At 44.6% G+C, this 20,092-nt stretch overlaps 1 protein-coding gene and 1 pseudogene across 1 annotated transcript; both read right to left on the reverse strand.

Annotated features, from left to right (window-relative positions):
* Positions 1-3,877: 3,877 nt before the first annotated feature.
* On the reverse strand, positions 3,878-19,456 carry PTPN18 (protein tyrosine phosphatase non-receptor type 18). The gene is given in 17 exon segments (XM_077869704.1): positions 3,878-4,073; positions 4,278-4,352; positions 4,789-5,000; positions 5,652-5,740; positions 6,004-6,090; positions 6,175-6,252; positions 6,336-6,402; positions 6,798-6,940; positions 7,137-7,199; positions 7,776-7,829; positions 7,831-7,845; positions 17,131-17,169; positions 17,272-17,367; positions 17,446-17,522; positions 17,714-18,007; positions 18,747-18,909; positions 19,055-19,456. Coding segments are annotated over 17 exon segments (2,022 nt in total). The 3' UTR covers positions 3,878-4,005.
* Positions 9,610-9,752, reverse strand: LOC144296637 (U2 spliceosomal RNA; annotated as a pseudogene).
* Positions 19,457-20,092: the final 636 nt, after the last annotated feature.

Consider the following 20,092-nt stretch of genomic DNA (forward strand, 5'->3'; position numbering starts at 1 on the left):
TCAGAAAATTAGCCTTTTGTTTGACCTCAGTTGTAATTTTTTTTCAAGTTTGCCATTAATTTTCTGACTGTGCTTATGGTGATTTTTGCAAGGTTGAAATATTTCTATGCATTAAAATTTATCTATATTTCTTTTGGGCTTCTGATGTCTTTCCATATTTAGCAAGGACTGTTGTAGTCCAAGAATATAAAGAAAATCTCCCATAATTTCTTCTAATGCTTCTGTGGTTTAATATTTTATATTCAAATCTCTGATACATTTAGGATTTGTCCTGCTGTAAGGTATGACATATGGTTTGAACTTCTTTTTCCTGACTACTTAATTATCTCAATAACATATGTTGAATAAATCATTTTTCTGACTGAAAATGCAACTGTTAACCAAGACTAGAACTATGGAAATTGTTTTATTCTGGAAATAATCCCTGAAAGAAAAAGAAATCTTCTTTTCTATGTGTGTTGTAAAAATCCAGATTCACTCTTGCTCTGAACAATCATTCATGTGGTGACCTTATGATAAAAGTAACTTTATTGTGTTCAATTTACAGCCTAGGAAACTAACTGAACCAGAGAGAAACTGAAAACTTGCTCCAGATCACACTACTAGTAAGTGACTGAGTCCAAGCTATTCAACACTATGATACAGGCCTAATTCGTTTAAAGAAGTATTAAATAATACTGTGTTCATTCATTGCAGTTATTCCTGGCTTCTGCAAAGTGGGGATAACCAACTTACTTCTGTGTGTGGGTTGCTCTGAAGATTAATCATTCAGTCCATGTGCATACCAAGGACCCAGTCAGGCTAGCTATTTATATTCATTTAATGATTTAGGGCTTCTTTCACTCAGAGCCATATATTTCTGTAACACTAAACACTAAGACAGAAATCTGGGTGTGAGTCTCAAACTAACAACTATCTTTTCTGAGTCTCCTCTGCATCTGCAAAATGGGCTCAGTGGTAAAACTTACTCACAGATATTGTTTTACAGATCGAATGAAATAAAATATGTAAAGAGCCCAGCCCAGCATTCTCCTGAATGCTCTGCCTTGCAATCCTATAGGTTTTTCTATGTTGCTGGGGCATCTTCCTGCTGATAATCACAAAGCATGGAAGTTCTCACTTTCAGCAGAACAACTCTTCAGTCTGAAATGGGCAGCTAAGGATTGCAAACAGTTTAGCCTCAGACCTAATTGTTAAAAAGATCTTCCCCAAATGGGTCTACTGCACCCCACCGTAATGGTTTCTGGTAGGAAATTGAGCTGAGTCGGTGCTAGCCTCTGGGCAGACCCCAGAGACCAATGTTTTAATTAACACTGGTTTCCCTCCTCTATGGAGGGAAATATGCTTCTTCCTTTTGCCATAGACTGCCTCTCCTCCAAGATACTACTGCTTTTCCCTTTCTAGTCTCTGGAGCCAAATGAACTTAATATTTTTGGCTATGAGATCAGTTTCCACTCTAAATGACACCTCAAATCTCCCGTTACCAGCAGCTTTGGGTCCTCCTTCCTGCCTCTTTCCACCAAATTCAGCTCCACCTCATCACTCCGGGTGATGCTGGCCTCCTGGTCCCCATTAAGCTGGAGAATCCCTAGGTTTCTCTGCAATTCCGGGTTTCTGCTGGTTGAACTGCTTCTTGTGCAGAGACCTTATAGCACTTGACAAGTTAAGTCCAATGCCAGCAAGCACTGTTGTGGCCAAGGAAGGCAAGTTTCACTTTCCTTTTACTAACACTCAAAGGGAAAATGACTTTTCTCAGAACCTATATTGAGTGTAGGAGCCAAGATCTGATTATGGTCTAACATTTATCAAGCATAAGCTCCTGAACTAAATCTTTATATTCTCTCTTTCACTGAATTCTCACAGTAACTGAATGAGGGATGTGGGCCTGGCTGGGCAGGTGGCTGGTGAAGGCCTCAGTGGTCCATGCTCATCACAGACACAGGATCGCTCTCCAACAGCCTTGGGAGGGCACTTTGCTGGGGAGGGATGGGTGGGAATCCACCTGAATGAACTAGACATTGTCAGGAAAATCACATCAGGAGAGAGGCTCACAGAGCAGGATCAGGGTTTTGGAGCATCAAGTGTAAATTTAATCTCGTCTTTCTGTTCAGTTGGGGTTGTCTGGTTTGAAGATCTATCTTGATGGAGGATTGCTTGTTTTCTGGCTGGGTGGCCCATTTTTCTATCTGTCCAGTTGGAGATCTGTCTGGCTCATGCAGTGTCTGTCTAGCTGGGGATCTGCCTGGCTGCAGCCCTTTTGGCTGGAGGTCTGCATGTCTGTCTAGGTGGGGGTCTCTCTGAGGGTCTTATCAAGCTGGCAGTCAGTCTGTCTGGAGTTTACTTTTCTAGCTATCTACTTGGAGATTTATCAGCCTATCTGGCTACAGACTGATCTGTCAGTCTGTTGTCAGTCCATCTATGAGGCTAGATGGCTGTTTTGCCAGCTGCAGAGCTGTCTGCCAAACTAGCAATCTGTGTGCATCTGCTGTCAGTTCAAGGGCTGGGGGTTTGTCTGGCTAAGGGTGTATGTGAATGGCTCAGACTTAGTCTAGTTGAGGGTCTTACTGTCTGACTAGGGTCTATCTGGTTGGGGATCTGTCTAAATGGAATCTGAGTTGTTGGGGGTCCATTTCTCTCTCCAGATGAGGGTCCACCTGTTCATCTGGCTGTCCAGTTTGGGATATGGCTGGCCAGTTGGCTTGGGGTTTATTTATCTCTGCCTGAGCACAGTGCCTCACTGTCTGGCTGGAGCCATCTGTCATGTGCCTGACTAGGAGTTCATCTGCCAATGCGGCCCTATCCTGAGAGACTGGAGGTCGATCTGGCTAGCAGATATCTAACCTGTTTGAAGGATCTGATGTGCAATGTATGCCAAGTTGGTAGATGGTGGGTAATCTGTCAGGCTTAGGATATTTATCTCCCTGAGCGTTTGTCTACTTATCTGGCTTGTTGACTGCCTGGGGATCCACCTGGCAGTCTTCTCAGCAGGTGGTGCATCAATTTGTCTGCTAAAATGTGGGTTCTTTGGAATTGGTGAGTTGGTGGGGACTATCCAACCATCTAGAAGTTCACCTAGACGTCTATTGCTAAGTTGAGAGGCTGTCTGTACAATCAAGGGTCTGGCTGAGAGTCCATCTGGCTAGAGAGGAGTCTGACTAGGTTAGTCTGTCCACTCACTTGGGGGTATGTCTGTCTAGCTGAGAGGATGTCTGTGTGCCTGTTCAGCTAGGGATTTGTTTATGTCTGTCTGGGAGTCTGTCCACCTAGAGGTCCATCCGGCTGGTGTCTGGCTGGCTGCCTAGCCAGGAGAGGGGTGTTTTTTATGGTCTCTCTTGCTGGGGCTGGTCTGTCAGGCTGTTAGTTGATTTCTCTCTCTGACTGGAGGTCCATCCTTCCAGCTGTGGTCTGTCCCTCTGAAGATCTGGCTGTCTTAGGTATACGGCTATCTACTTGTCCCAGTTGGGGGCCCATCTGTCTGCATACCCATCTGGGGATCTTTTTACCTGTTTGAAATCAGTCTGCTGGGTTGTTATACCTGGCTTGGATCTGTCTGAATGGTGACGGCAGGGTGGGGAAGCATCCATCAGTCTTTTCAACGGCCCACCCCTTTCTGTATCCAGCTGAGTGTCTTAAGTGAGAGAGGTTCAATTATCGAGATGAACGAGTGCATTATGGACGATGGGGGCAATTTATAGAAGCCCATCTGTCCATCTTCTTCTTCACACCTGGGAGAACCTGCCTAGTCCCCTGGGGTTGGACCCATTCCTGATGTTTATTCTTGAATCTGTTCACTGCAGCCTTACCAGCCATTATCTTCCAACTACCTCCCCCAGCCTCAGGCTTTGAATGCTATAATCACTGGGGCAAAGCCCCTATATTTCCACCCTGAGAAACTTTTATTTTGATCCAGGACCAGCATTCCCATTCCCAGCACTTCACATAGCAGAACACGGCCGTCAGCAGTGCAGGTGCTCGTGGCGGGCAACAGGCAGGCGGCTTGCGCACTCACACCTGGCTCCAGTCAGCAGGGGGGTCCCGGGGCCCTTTAGGCCTTCCAATGCGCAGGTTGAAGCCTGGAAGAAGGGTTTCATGGAGAAGCTGAGGTGTGGAGACATGTGGAAGGTCATCCTCAAGCCTCCAGGCCCTTGGGGGGGGGGGGGGCTGAAGCCACAACCACAGGACTCGGAGAGTGTGGGCCCCGTGCCACCATCCCTACACCCCCAAATCCTGGGATTCAGCGAAGCTGCGGAAGCCCAGCAACCCAGACTTTGACTTACCCAGCCCACCGGTCTGAGGGCCATCCACCACGTCCTCATAGGCATCAGGCCCGGCAGGGCTTTGGTCGGCAGGAACTGTGGGCAGAACAACCACCCCCGCCCCCACGGATCGACTCAGCCCCACTGAGTCGGCACACACTGGAGGCAGCGTCCTCCGCGCTGCCGGGGCCTGGGGGGGGGGGGACGGGGGGGGGACGGGGGGGGCGGGGCGGGGCGGGTGTCGCCGGCGGGCTAGCCCTGGACCGGCTGGCGTCGCCAGGGACTCGCGGCCAGGTCTGGGCACTTCCCACCGTGGCAGTGGCCCTGATCGGCGTGCGGTGCGGCAACAGCTCCAGAGGCGTGGCCCGGCCGGGCGGCGCTGCGGGCCAGGGGTCCTCGGGGCCGCCAGGGCCTTCCGGACCCCAGCAAGACGCGTCTGGGGCAGGGGCGGGGCGGGGCGGGGCGGGGGGAGGTGGGGGCAGGGGAGGTGGGTGCCCCCTCCCGCCTCGCGCCGCGACCCGCCGCGACTCACCGCCGCCGGGCAGCAGCCCCCGCGCGTCCTCCGCGTGCGCCGGCGGCCTCCGGGCGCGCGGCCTCACCTGGCTGTACAGCGGCGCCTCGTCCGCGCCCGCGCCCGCGCCCGCGCCCCGCGCCCCCGCCCCGGGGCCCGCCGGCGCCCCGCGCTTCTGCACCACCGCGTACGTGTCGGCCATGGCGAGGCCCGGGGGCCCGGGCTCCGAGATGCTCCCGCGGGCGCGGAGGGCGGGGAGGAAGTGAAACGCCTGGGCCGGAGGAGGGGGCGGGGAGCGCGGCTTCCTTTCCGCCCGCGCTGCGGCCCCGCGGGCTGGGCTCAGGGCTCTGCGCTCCGGGCCTGGGCTCTGCGCCTGCGGCGCCCGCCAGGTGGGTGGACGGGGCAGGCGGACAGCGGCGCAGGTGAACGGGGCGGGGCAGTGTATTGCGGGGTGGTCATTTCTGGGTCGACGTTTGAATCAAAGAATGAGGAAGTGGCATCTAAAGGGGAGGGAGGGAAAGGCTCGAAATGGTGAGCCGGTCTCAAGGACGAGGGGCTGAAATCTGCCGCAAAGGGAGATGGCCCCTGTGTCCCCAGCACCTGACACGAGGCCTGACAAGTGGGCAGCGTCAAGAAATATTTGCGAAATTAATGACCGGGGAAGCAAAGAAAGGGCTAACCAGGGGCTAGTCTCAGAAGCAGAGGCAGTGGGATCTCTGGGCTCAAAGTGCCCTATTGGGGCTGGTTCCCCGACTCAATTCAAAGAGCCAGTGATTATTTGGTAGACTAAACACGGAAGGGCTGCTGTTTCAAGGGCAAGGGAAGGGTTAGCCTCTGAGGCTGAGAAATTAGGAAGGGAAGAATGAGGAGACGGAGCTGGGTACCTGAGGACCTCGCCAACTGGGCGTGGTGTGGTGGTAAGGGCCAGGGAGGTCTGGAAGGACAGGGCGTCCTCGTAGACTGGGGCACAATGCTGGGGAAAGACAGGAGGGGAGGGGTATGAAGCTTGGAGGAAACTGGCCAGACCCCTGCTGAAGGTGACCATGGACTCTGGGGGGCAAGGGCAGGGGCAGGGGTGGGGCGGGGGTGGGTGGGAGGATTAAGCTTAAGAGGAATAGTCTCCCAGAAGGAGTCCTGGGCTAGATGCAATGATGGTGGCCAAAGACTTCTACTCTGGGTCCTGGTCTCTGAGGGTGTTGATGGTGGACAGGAAGACAGTAGGAAGTACCTTGGTACCTCCTTGAAATTCTGGTAAAGAGGGTTGGTATTTTGGAGTGCTGAGAACATCTGAGCCACCGTGTGGTATAGGAACCTGTACTGCTCCTGGTGGGGGAAGAGGAATCATCAAAAAGGGAAGACAAGAGGAGGAGGGATGTGACCTTGGATTGAGGAGACTGAGCCTCTCACCTCTGTCTGCACAGCTGCAGGCCGCTGGTTTCTCATCTCCAGGACCACGTTGAAGAGGCTAAAGTTAGGTGGGATCATCTGGAGCAGAGAGAGCACATGAGCAGGACCTGGTGGGCATTGGACCTGTTCTGCACATAACCACACACATGCCCTATTCGTACCTGGGTCAGGAGTAACTGTCTCACATAATCCACAGTGCACAGGACACCTGTTCACCCACAACCCACACTGACAAGCAAGAGTAAGTGTAAGCTTGGTCAGGACCTGTCCACAACCCCTTTTATATGGGGCATTTGAAGTTGGGAGTGAAGGCCATAATGAAGGATCCCCTGCAGCACCTTTTGATTCTCAGAATCCCCAGATTACAATTTAAAAGAAAAAACTTTTTAATTGCTTATATTTGTTGAGCATCAACTCTGTGCTTACTCTCCAGCAGGCAGTCTGTGCTCAATAAATGCTAAATTTCAGTTGATGCAGCATGAGCTAGTGTGGCTTCAGGTTTTTCAAAAGAGGCCCTCAAACTGTGATACTGACTTCAGGCCCTGCACTGACCTCCCTACTTCCCTCCCCCACTCCTAATCACCTCTGTCTCACCAGACCCCCATAAAACCCATTTCTTTAACCTGCAGTGGACACAGAGGGGGCTGGGGCCAGATCCCTGGAGGCGATAGGCTTCCTCCACCATGGTGAGCACATGTTCAGGATTGCTAGGGACTCCTCTGTCTGGCCAGGACATATATTGCAACTGATACACAGAAGGGCAATTCTGAAACATGGGAAAAGAGAGGCAGATTAAAAAAAGCATGTATGGAGCATCTACTACATGTCAGACATCGTCCGTTTAAATCCAACAGGTAGTAACGGAGGAGATAGGTATTATTGCTAATGCCCATTTTACAAATGAGAAAACAAACAGGAAACAGCTCTGCCCTTATGGGAGCCTCCGCCTCCCCTTTCAGTACCTTCTGAAAAGTGACCTGGAGGGTCCTGAGCACGATGTCTGTATTCAGCCGTGTCTCCCTTGTCTGAGGATGTGGGGCAGGTGGGAAGAGAGAGGAGAACAAAGGTGCCAAAAGACATTTACAGCAAACAAAGCATTTCTGATTAAAAATCAAAGTTAAACAACATATTTTAAAAAATGCATTTGGCTCAAATCTCTTCCATGGCTTTCCTGAAGGAAACATTTGATAGAGGGGAGAAAGAATTGTGATTTAGAACTCCAACAAGCTCATTTATGGTGGGAAAAAAAAAGATTTCTTTTGTTGTACAGCAAGAGTTTTATTGTACTTATTATGTACCAACTATACATGACTTGAAGTGAGAGATTTTCTGGAGTTCTGAAATGGTAAAGGAAATAAGGATTTTAAGGACCTAACCAGGCATTTATATAACAGAGATAACCATGATCATAGTCAGAATGCAAAAGCAATGTATATATGGAGTTCTGACTATTTGCATGCTAATACCAGAGAGTGCCCTGCAGTGTGAGAGGGCTGTGGAAAAACTATTCATCCTTTCAGGCCCAATCCAAAAGCTTCCCTGAGAATCTTCTGTGAAACCGCCCTTCATAAAACACCATTCCCACCTCTGCCCCAGCTCACCAGGATGATGCAAAAAAGCCCAATCTGTAGTGGTTCCCGTTCTTGGGCCCAGAAAATGCTCACACTTTTTCTGCAAAAGCCAAGGGAGAAAGGGCAGGGAGTGAAGAGCAGTAGTCTGCTTTATAGAGTTCCAGATCTATACACCTACACCCTCACAGGACACCTCAGGCATTGCTGTTGGAAGCACATCTAGCTGCAGCTTTAATGCATGCCAGCTGGCAGCGCCCTGTCAGATCAAACACACAGACACAGTGGAGACTTGAGCTTCTGACTATGTAGGAGGAAGACAGGTCAGAATACTCTCATATCGTAAACAACTAAAAAGCTGGACAGAACATACGTGCCACTATTTTCAGACATTGGGAAACAGGCATTGCAGGATTGTTATTACTGAACAAAGAGAAACACATAGGTTAAATCTTATGACTGCCCCAGGTTACTGCCTAGAGGCAGTCACCAGGCTGCAGGACATGGAGAGTCCAATGATCCCACTGAATTGAGGAGCCAGAGATCATGGCTCAGGAAGGCCAAAGCATCTAGAATTGGAAGGGCAGAGTCCTGGAAAGAACAGAGGCATGCAAACAAAAGTTTAAAAAGTCCAGAGATCTGCATATGGTCCCCTTGAGTATTATTAGCTAAATAATAATCTGAGCATCATGAAACTCCATGAAGCCAGGCAAGAATAACTTCCCATGAAAGAATAACTAAGGACCTAAGATGAACATTTCCTGTAATGTTCAGAATAGGACAGAAATAATTTATATTCTCTCCAGCCAGAGTGGAGAGACCTGATTGACTATAAGGGCATTCAACAGGGAACCAAGAAGGATCACATACATATTAGAAGTAGAGTGAAATTAGTTCTAGAGTAAAGGCCGCTCTAGACCTGCCCTACAAAAGCTTTAAAACAAACCTTAAAGTGATCAAACATCCAAAAGTAACTTAACGTCTTCCAGAAAAAGTCCAATGCTCTTTAAAGGAAGACGATAAAATCCAACAGTTACCTGCATAAAATTAGAAATGTCCAACATCGGGATCCCTGGGTGGCGCAGCGGTTTAGCGCCTGCCTTTGGCCCAGGGCGCGATCCTGGAGACCTGGGATCGAATCCCATGTTGGGCTCCCGGTGCATGGAGCCTGCTTCTCCCTCTGCCTATGTCTCTGCCTCTCTCTCTCTCTCTGTGTGTGTGTGTGTGTGTGTGTGTGTGTGTGTGTGACTATCATAAATAAATAAAAATTAAAAACAAAAAAGAAATGTCCAGCATCCAATAAAATTACTAGACATACAAAGACACAAGAAAATATGATCCATAACCAGGAGAAAAATATGTGAACAGAAGATCCAATGGGGATGAAGAAAGAATTGGACAAAGACCTTTAAGCAATTAAAAAAATATTTTAAATATACTTGAAGATGAAAAGGAAAACACAAACATAATGAAAGTGAAACAAAAGATATATATATATATAAAATAAACCTAAATGAAGGTCTTTAGACCCCATTAGAGGGGGAAATAAAATACATGAAATAAAAAATTCACTGTAAAATAGCAGATTAGACACAGAAGATCAATAAACACAAAGATATGGCAATAGAAACTATTTAAAATGAAAAAAAGGGATGCGTGGATGGCTTAGTGGTTGAGCATCTGCCTTCAGCTCAGGTCGTGATCCCACGGTCCTGGGATGGAGTCCCGCATGGGGCTCCTTCCAGGGGCCAGCTTCTCCCTCTGCCTATGTCTCTGCCTCTCTCTTTGTGTCTTTTCATGAATAAATAAATAAAATATTTCTTAAAAAATGAAAAAAAGAGAAAAAAATTACTAGGGAAAAATGAACAAAGAGTCAATTACCTGTGGAAATATACCAAATGGTATGCATAATGTATGCATATCTGGAGTCCAGAAGAAGGAGAGGAGAGAGGAGAACAGAAACTACATTTGATACTACACTTGATCTTAGCCAAAAGGCTGAGAAGCGATGAGAAACTACATTTGAAAAAATAATCATTGGAAACTTTTCCAAATTTGATGAAACCACAAACCCACAAAGCCAAGAAAGTCAACCATAGAGAGAATAAACATAAGGAAAGCCATATCAAGGCAGATCATGATCAAATTGCTGAGAGAGACAGAGAGAACTTAAAAGGATCACACACAAAAGGACATATTACATGTTAAGGAACAAAGACAAGAATGACAGAATTTTGTCAGAAACTGCAAGCCAGAGGTCAAAGGTGTGACATTCTAAAAATGCTGAAGTTACATTCTAAAAATGTTTCAGACAAACAAAAGCTGAGAGAATTTATCACAAACAAATAGGTACTGTGAGAAATATTAAAGTAAGTTGTTTGTACAAAAGGAACATAATATTAGAAATATGGATGAACAAAAAAGAATGAAGAGTATAGAAAAAGCAAATATGTGGCAAAATGTAAAGGATATTTCTCCATTTTTAATATTTTAAAAAAAGGTAATCTAGTGAATTTTGCCAAACAAGGAAGAATTAATAGCAATTATTCACAAATTTTTTCCAAAAAAAATTGAAGGACCATTTTCCAATATATTGTATGAGGCCAGTATTAATCTGATACCAAAACCAGACATAAACATCACAAGAAAAGAATGATACTAACCAATCTCATTAATACAGTCACAAAAATCCTCAACAAAATACCAGCAAAGGGTTATACACCATGACAAAATTGGATTAATCCCAGGAATGAAAGATTGGTTCTCTATATAAAAAAAATCAATATCATATACCATATTAATAGAAAATAAAATAAAAATACATGATCATTTGAATAGATACAGAAAATTTTCTTATAAAATCCAACACCCTTTCATGATAAAAGTACAAAAGAAACTAGGAAAAGAAGGAAACTCCTTAGCCTGTTTAAAACAACAACACTAATACACACATCTACAAACAAAACAAAACAAAATCCACCACCAATCCTTAGATTTATGGTGAAAGACTGAATGTTTTGCCCCTAAAGTCAGGTTGCACTTGCCACTTCTGTTCAACTTTGTACTGAAAGATCTAGTCAGTGAAGATAGGAGAAAAGAAATGGAAGACAGGAGGGAGGAAGGAAGGAAGGAAGGAAGGAAGGAAGGAAGGAAGGAAGGAAGGAAGATGGAAGGAAGAGTATTGAATTAGAAAAGAAGCAGCAAAATCATCTCAATTTGCAGACGACATCATATATGGAAAACCCTAAGTTTTCCCAACACCGACACCCACACTATTAAAGCTCATAAATGAGTTCAGCAAGGTTGCAGGATATAATATCAATACAGAAAAATCAACTGTATTTCTATATAGTGAAAACTATTTGACTTGCAATAAGGAAACTGAAAATGAAATTAAGAAAATTACTCCATTTACAATAGTATCAGAAAGTATAAACTACTTAGAAATAAATTTAACAAAAGTGCAAGATTTCTAAACTAAACACTATAAACATTGCTAAGAGAAATTAAAGAGGACTTAGATAAATGGAAAAATATCCATGTTCATGGAATGGAAGACAATACTCTTAAAATGGCAACAGCTCCCAAATTGATAGATTCAATGCATTCATTATCAAAATCCCAGACGGCTTTTTGAAGATATTGGCAAGCTGATCTTAACATTAATACATTAACATTAATGAATGTGTCATAGATACCTAAGACCACCCTCATATTTGATAATTACTAGCGGGATTCACAGGACTCCGCATAGAGTTATGCTCATGGTTATGATTTATTACAATGAAAAAATACAGAATAAAATCAGCAAAGGGAAAAGATGCACAGGGCAAAGTGAGGGAAACAAGGTTCCTACTTCCAAGAGTCTTCTCCCAGTGAAGTTGTATGCAGTGTGCTTAATTCCCCCAGCAATGATTTGTGGCAACATGTATGTATGTCCACAGGGAAGTTCATTAGGCAATCAGTCCCCAGGGTTTTCACTAGGGCACTCCATGTGGTATGCAGGCACCCTCTGATTAGCATGTATTGAAACTTCAGGCTCCCAGAAGGGAGAGCAGGTGTTCACATAAACCATACTGTTTATATAAACAGTTCCAGCATACGGAGCCACTTTTATTAGAAACCCAATTTCTAGGCAGGAACTGATCAGTAGGTCAGTAGGAAGGTCTTTTTAAATCATAAGCCTGCTATCTTACTCTCTTCTGCCTAGCAAGTGACCCAGAAAAGTCAAAACGATCTTGAAGAAAAAAAAAAGAAATTTTGGGACCCAAAATTTGGGTCACTCAGCAGTTGGGTGGCTCAGCAGTTGAGCATCTGCCTTTGGCTCAGGGCGTGGTCCTGGAGTCCTGGGGTGGAGTCCCATATCGTGCTCCCTGAGAGGAGTCTGCTTCTCTCTCTACTTATGTCTCTGCCTCTCTCTCTGTGTCTCAAATAAATAAATAAATAAATAAATAAATAAATAAATAAAATTATTTAAAAAAAAGAAAAACGAAGAGATTTAGAGGACTCACTTCTTGATTTCAAAACTTACTATAAAGTTACAATAATAAAAAATGTATAGTACTGGTACGAAGACATACCAATCAATGGAATAGAATTGAGAGTCCATAAATAAACCCTTACATTTATAATAAATTGATTTTATACAAGAATAACAAGATTATTCTATGGGAAAAAGACAAATAACAAGTGTTGGTGAGGATGTGAAGAATTTGAATCCTCATACATTGCTGATTGGAATGTAAAATGATATAGCTGTGTAAAACAGTTTGACAGTTCCTCAAAATATTAAGAATAGAGTAACCACATGATGTAACAATTCCACTTCTAGGTATATACCCAAGAGAATTGAAAACATACTTCTACACAAAAACTTGCACACAAACGTTCATAGCAGCATTATTCATAATAGCCAAAAAGTGGAAACAAGTCACATTCTATAAACTGAATAAGTTTAAGAATAACTTAAGTGAATAAATAAAATGTAATAGATACATTCAATGGAATACTGTTCAGCAATGAAAAGGAGTTAAGTACTGACACATGCTATAATATGCGTGAATTTTAAAAACATGCTAACTGAAAGGATCCAGTCACAAACACTACATATCATATGATTCAGCTTATATGAAAAGTCCAGAGTAGTCAAACCTATAGGGATGAAAAATAGAGTAGGGATTACCTACGGTGGAGAAATGGGGAGTAATGGCCAATAGATACGGGATTTCTTTGGGGGGTGATGAAAATGTTCTAAAATTTATTGCAGTGATGGTTACGTAACTCAGGAATATACAAAAAACAATTGAGTTGCACACTTTCAATGGATAAATTTCATCTTGATAAAGGTGTTTTTAAAAAGAGATTGATTCAGTCCCAATAGTTTTTGCTTTTATGTCCTTTGCCTCAGGAGACATATCAAGAAGGATGTTGCTATGACCAATGCCAGAGAAATTACTGCCTGTACTCTCTTCTACAATTTTTATGGTTTTGGGTCTCACATTTAAGTCTTTAATCCATTATGAGTTTATTTTTGTGTACAGTGGAAGAAAGTAGTCCAGTTTCTTTCTTTCCTTTTCCTTTTCCTTTTCCTTTTCCTTTTCCTTTTCCTTTTCCTTTTCTTTCCTTTCCTTTCCTTTCTTTTCTTTTCCCTTTCTTTCTTTCTTTCTTTCTTTCTTTCTTTCTTTCTTTCCTTCCTTCCTTCCTTCCTTCCTTCCTTCTTTTTCTTTCTTTCTTTTTTGCATGTAGATATCTAGTTTTCCCAGCACATGTATTGATAAGACTCTTTTTCCCATTCCATATTCTTGCCTCTTTTGTTGAAGATTAATAGATTAATTGACTATATACTCATGAGTTTATTTCTGGACTTTCTGTCCTATTCCATCGATTTATGTGTCTATTTTTATGGCAGTAGCATAGTGTTTTGATTACTACATCTTTGTAGTATAACTTAAAATCTGGAATTGTGATATCTCCAGCTTTATATTTCTTTTTCAAGATTGCTTTAGCTATTTGAGGTCTTTGTGGTTCCATACAAATTTTAGGATTGTTTGTTCTACTCCTCTGAAAAATGTTGTTGGTATTTTGATAGGGATTGCTCTAAATCTGTAGATTGCTTTGGATGGTATGGACATTTTAACAATATTTCTTCTTCCAATCCATGAGCATGGAATATCTTTCCATTTATTTGTGTCATCTTCAATTTTCTTTTATTCAGTGTTTTATAGTTTTCAGTCTAAAGGTTTTTCACTTCCTTGGTTAAGTTTATTCTGAGGTATTTTATTATTTTTGGTGCAACTGTAAATCGGATTGTTTTCTTAATTTCTTTTTCTGCTGCTTCATTATTAGTATATAGAAATACAATGGAATTCTGTATATTAATTTTGTATCCTGCGACCTTACTGAATTCATTTATCAGTTTTATCTTTTTTTGTGTGTGTGTAATCTTTAGGGTTTTCTATATATAGTATCGTGTCATGTGCAAATAGTGAAAGTTTTACTTCTTGCTTACCAATTTGGATGCCTTTTATTCCTTTTTTTATCATGCCATGGCAAAATAAAAAGCTTCTGTTTAATGAAGGAAAGAAACAAAACTAAAAAAACCCAACCTATTGAATGGGAAAAGTATTTGCAAATATATATCGGATAAAGGGTTAGTATACAAAATACATAAAGGACTGATTCAACCCTACAGCCAAAAACCAAATAATCCAATTAAAAAATGGACAGAAGACATCCAAATGGCCAAAAGACACAAGAAAGGATGCTCACTCAACATCACTCATCATCAGGGAAATTCAAACCAAAACTACAATGAGAGGGACACCTAAGTGGCTCAGTGGTTGAGCTCCTGCCTTCAGCTCAGGTTGTGATCCTGGGGTCTTGGGATTGTGTCCCACATTGGGCTATCCACAGGGAGTCTGCTTCTCCCTCTGCCTATGTCTCTGCCTCTCTCTCTGTGTCTCTCATGAATAAATAAATAAAATCTTTTTTAAAAAAGTAAAAGAATGGAAAAATATATCATGCACACTTTAGCACAATTTAAATGGCTATAGTAATATCAAAGTACACTTCAGAAAAGGAATATTAACAGAAATAGAAAGGAACCTTACATATTGGAAAAGGGATTGATTCATCAGGAAGACATAATCCTAACTGTGTATACACTCAATTACAAAGTTTTAAAATAGCTGAAGTAGAAACTGCCAGAAGTGAAGAGACAAATAGATAATTTTAAAATTAAGGACTTAAACATTATTTTAGCAAATAATAGGGCAAGCAGCCCCCCCCCCAAATCATACAAACAATAAGATTTGAATAATATTTGTCCTAATTGGCAGTTATTGAACAGTTGGAGATCTCATCACTCCTCTCTTAGCAATTGATAAAATATTTAGAGAAAAGAAATTAGGAAAGATTTATAAAATATAGTAAAGATACAAAGCATATTAACGTGTCTTTTAAAAAAGACACAATACATTTGACTGAATTGATATTTATAGAACACTCCATTCAACAAAAGCAGAATACACATTCTTTTCAAGTGTACCCAGAGTATTTACCAAGATAGACTATATTCATAGCCATAAGACCAGTCCAGTATATTTAAAATGTTTTTTTTTAAGATTTATTTATTCATTCATGATAGACATAGAGAGAGAGTGTGAGGCGCAGAGACACAGGCAGAGGGAGAAGCAGGCTCCATGCCGGAAGCCCGATGCGGGACTTGATCCCAGGACTCCAGAATCGCGCCCTGGGCTAAAGGCAGGCGCCAAACCGCTGAGCCACCCAGGGATCCCCTATTTAAAAGGATTGAAATCATATAAAGTTGTTCTTTGACTACAATAGAATTAACTAAAAATTAATAACAGGAATACACATGAGAAAGTCCTCAAATATTTGGAAACTAAGTACAACCATGATCAAATACCATGAGTCAAAGAAGAAATCACAAGGGAAATTAGAAAATATTTTGAACTAAATGAAATATAAGATACAATGAATATATCAAGTTTGTGAGATATAGCTAAAATAGTGCTTAAAGAAAAATAACATTAAATGCTTATATATGAAAAAAGAAAAATCTCAAATCAATTATCTAAATTGAAGAAACTAGAAAAGTAAGAGCAAATTAAACCTAAATAACCATTAGGAAGGAAATGAAAAAGATGAAAAGTTATTAATGAAATAGGAAATGAAAAAAATAGAGAAAATGAATCAAACCTAAAGCTGGTTCTTTGAAGAAAACAACAACAATGACAACAACAACAACAACAATTGACAAATCTCTAACCCAAAGATGGCTGACATTTTCTATAAAGGGCCAGATAATACACATTTTATACTTTGCAAGCCATTCAATCCACCAAAGTTGCAACTACTGAATTCTACCATTTTAGCATAAAAGCGGATATATACAATATACAAACATATGAGTGTGGCTGTATTCTAATACATTTTATTTACCAAAAAAGGCAGCAAGATAGATCCAGTACAACAGCTCATCTTTACTCTAGCCAGACTGATGTGGGAGAGATGGACAGACAAATCACAAATTACCAAAATCAGGAATAAAAAAGGGGCATCACTACAGATTGTACAGACTCCATGATCAGCCATTCATTTCTGGGCAGTACTTACCCCACCCCCCATCCCTGTCTATTGAATAGGCCAGAATGTAGAAATCATGTGCCTTTGATGTTGATATGCATTTACTGAGTAACTAGTGTATGCTAACAGACAAAACAAAGATCCCTGAACTCCTGGACTTATCTTCTAATCAAGAAGATAGAGAATAAACAATGTGTAGATTATAGTATATGCTAGAAGTGATAAGAATTGTGAAGAAAAAAGGAAAATAGGACAAGGGAAGGAGAGTTGAAGTGCTGGAAGTTTTAAATGGTGTAAAATCCAGGAAAGTCTCACGGAGGAAGTAGCATTTGAGGAAAGATCTTAAGGTGGTAGTAGAGCAAGCCAAGGAGAAGAATGTTCCAGGCAGAAGGAACAGCCAAGGCAGAGGCCCTGAGACTGAGCCATCCCTGTCACATCTGAGCAACAGCAAAGGCCAAAATGGCTAGAATGAAATGAATAAAGGAGAGAGAGAGGCAAACACAGAGATCAGAACTGTACCAGGGACAGCTTGGTATAGGGCCTTATGGTCTATGGTACAGACTTGTAGTGGGAAGACCAGCAGTAAAGGGGTTGTGAACACTGCAGGGATGAGCACCATGAATAAAAGGGGGGAAAAATCAACAAAAAATTAAAGACAGTAATAGAGGAGTCACTACAAGAATTGGTCCTTTTGGACCCGGGATTAGGGAGTTGCTAGCAAGATTTCTCTTGCCTCCTTCTTGCACAAGGAAATGTATTCTAGAGGGCTAAGAACACCTACCCGCCCATTCTCCATTTCTCGACATGCCATCAAGATTACCTACACAAGAAAGGGGAAAGAGGAGTGATTTGGGTTAGGGAATTGGTTAGGCCAAGGGAGGACTCCAAATGTTAGCTTCACTTTACCCTCCTCTGAGCTGACCTTGACCCCAAACTCCCAGACCAGGCGCCAGAAGTCTAGCATGCTGTGAGGCAGGGGTCCTTGTGTGGCAATGTAGGCCTGGCTTCCATCAGTGCCCTGGTAAAGGCTAAGTTCACCACCAAGATCTTGCTGTCACCCCCACCATATCCACCCCTCCCTGACTCCCAGCCTGACCCGAATGAAGTTGCCATTGATGTAGTCGCCATGTCCCTCCTCCTGGAGCAGGGAGAGGATCACTTGTGTCTGATCATCTGCCAGCCGGAGAGGTGAGAAAAGTGCTTTGGGATGACAGGGGCACCAAGGTCCTGACAGCCTCCTGGATGAAAGCCAGCAGGATTATTGCACACCCTGCAGGTATCCCACCTGGGTGCATTCATGAGTTGCTCAGGAAGGAGGATGTGTGCAGAGCTGCACTGACTCTCTCTGGAAGTCCCCAACTTACACGGCAACACATCTTTGTAGCGGTTCTTCCTCACATTCCCTGGCAGATTGCCAACCTCAGTGGAGCATACACCCTCAGTCTTACACGCTGCTGAGCGGGCAAGGATGTCCTGGAGGAAGTCACCATGAGCCGAACCCAGGGGAAGGAGGAGAGAGGAAGAGGGGAGCCAGGTCAGGGTTCTTGGGCTCAGAAGCACTTGTAGGGATACAAGGTACCTGGCCTGTGAGAAGTGAGTGCAGACCCTCAAGATAGCATGGTGCCTGTGTAATTGTAGTGATACAGTAGTAACAGCAACTCAGAGCACCTTCCCTATGCCAGGCTCTGTGCTAAGGACATTGGATCATTACAAAAGTCACCCTAAGGCTTGGGGGTGGGGGGGGACACGACTATGATTGATGTGCCCACGGTGTAGGTTAAGAAAACCTACATGGTTGAGTAACTTGCAGAAAGTTCCCCCTCCAGGAAGTGCAACAGTGAGGATTGCATTCAAACCTCTCAGCATCTACCCCTTAAACATTCAATCTGTGTTACATTGTATTGTAAACAATTGTAACATAATATATATTTAATAGAATAAACATGATTGGTATATGATACATATGACAATATGCAATGCATATAGATTATAATGTATAACGTTATTTTTGTAACAAAATATTACAGATACTTTGTTACTGTTCGATTATTATAATTCGTGAAGTGTATTTCCATCAACAGCAGCTATTAAAAACCAAACGATAATAGATAATACCTACCAGTGTCTACGACGCTGCATTAGCATTCCTTACGCATGGCTTGCATCATGGCATTGTAATGTTTAGAATATTTATAACTAGTGACATAGGCTCCTACAAAGTGAGCGCTCAAGAAGTACTAGGCGTTTTTTGTTGTTGTTGTTGTTTTACCCACACCAGTTCCTCACACCAGTTTAGTCTTTATCGCGTTTTACCCAAGGAGACACTGATGTCCGAGGACCCAGGTGAAGCACCCTAGCCCAGCATCCACACTACCATCCCTCGTCCCCACCCCCCACCCCCAACCCCGTGGCAGGGCTTCTTGGTTCTTTTTCCCCTGCCCCCTTCTTCCACATGACCGCAGAAGGGATCACCGGGGCGCCTGCGGCTCAAGCGCGGGCCCGCCTTCCTGTGCTGCGCCGGCTTCTCCAGCCCCACCCAGCAGCGGGACCTCTCCGGGAGCTGGAAGAGGGCACAGGGACCCAGGGGCGTGTGCGGCACCGCCAGGTTGGGGAGGGGAAGATGGGCGTTGAGACGAGGAGAAACCCCTGGATGGAGAGAGAGAGAGAGAGAGAGAGAGAGAGAGAGAGAGAGAGAGAGAGTCCACCGTGCGGCTCCTGGCTCCGCGGGCCGGCGACGTCCAGGCCAGCGGGAGCGCCCGGCGGGGTCGCGGGCTGCTGGAGCGCGGGGGGCCCTGACCGCAGGCCCCGCCTCCGACCTCGGGACCCGGTGGCAGCGCGCAAAGCCTCCGGGGCGCTCGGGTCGGCCCGGACGTCCGCGGCTCCGCCTGGTACCGCCCACAGGCTCGGGGCCTGGCGGCCGCAGGGTCCACACTCTCCCACCGGCCGGGAGAACTGGGTCCAGCGCAAGTGCTTCCGTCTTTCGGGGCGCCGGGCATGTGGGTTGAGTCCGGACGATGCCCTGGATCATCCCCAGACCATCCCAGCAGGATCCGCTCCCGGGGCCCGCCTCCCCGGACGGGGCCCGCGCTGGGCAGGTGGCCGTGCATCCTCGCCTGGCCTCCCGGGTCCAGCGTCCTTGAGCGGTAGGCAGGGCTTCCGGCCAGAGGGGACGCGGCCGTCCGCCCCGAGGCCCCTGGGCTGGGGGCGCCCCTCGCGCTGGGAGGGGGGGCGCGGGAGGTCGCCGCCGGCGAAGCTGACACCCTGGCACTGCTGCTTGGGAGAAAGGCCGGCTGGACGCGCGATTTTCCTGTATTTCCTGAGGTTCCTTTTTCTGGGTCGTGCTAAGGGGAGCTGGGGGCACCAGGATCCTGTCTGAACTTCAGGTTTTCAACCCGCCTAAACCTGCCAGAAAACTGAATCGGGGCCATAGAAGTGGGTTCCAGGGGAAAGATGTTCTCGTCGCTTTCAAAGAACTTCTATTTTCTGTCTCCACACCCTCGCCTTCAGAAAATGGGCGGGAGAAGGCCAGAGGACACCTGTGGACCAAGTTTCCTGGGGCGCTAAGGGCAGGCTGGAGAAGACTGAGGAGCGTAGGGGTCCCACTCTTCTGGGGGTGACACTGGAGGGGGTGACTGTGCAGTCCACTTTGAGACTGTATAGGTGTCCAAGATTAACCCACGGGGCGCAGTGTACCAAACCTAATTGAGGAGTCAACGGAGTCACTGGTTTTGTATTTAATTCAT

This window comes from Canis aureus, chromosome 24 (genome assembly GCF_053574225.1).
Source record: "Canis aureus isolate CA01 chromosome 24, VMU_Caureus_v.1.0, whole genome shotgun sequence".
Classification (NCBI taxonomy): domain Eukaryota; kingdom Metazoa; phylum Chordata; class Mammalia; order Carnivora; family Canidae; genus Canis; species Canis aureus.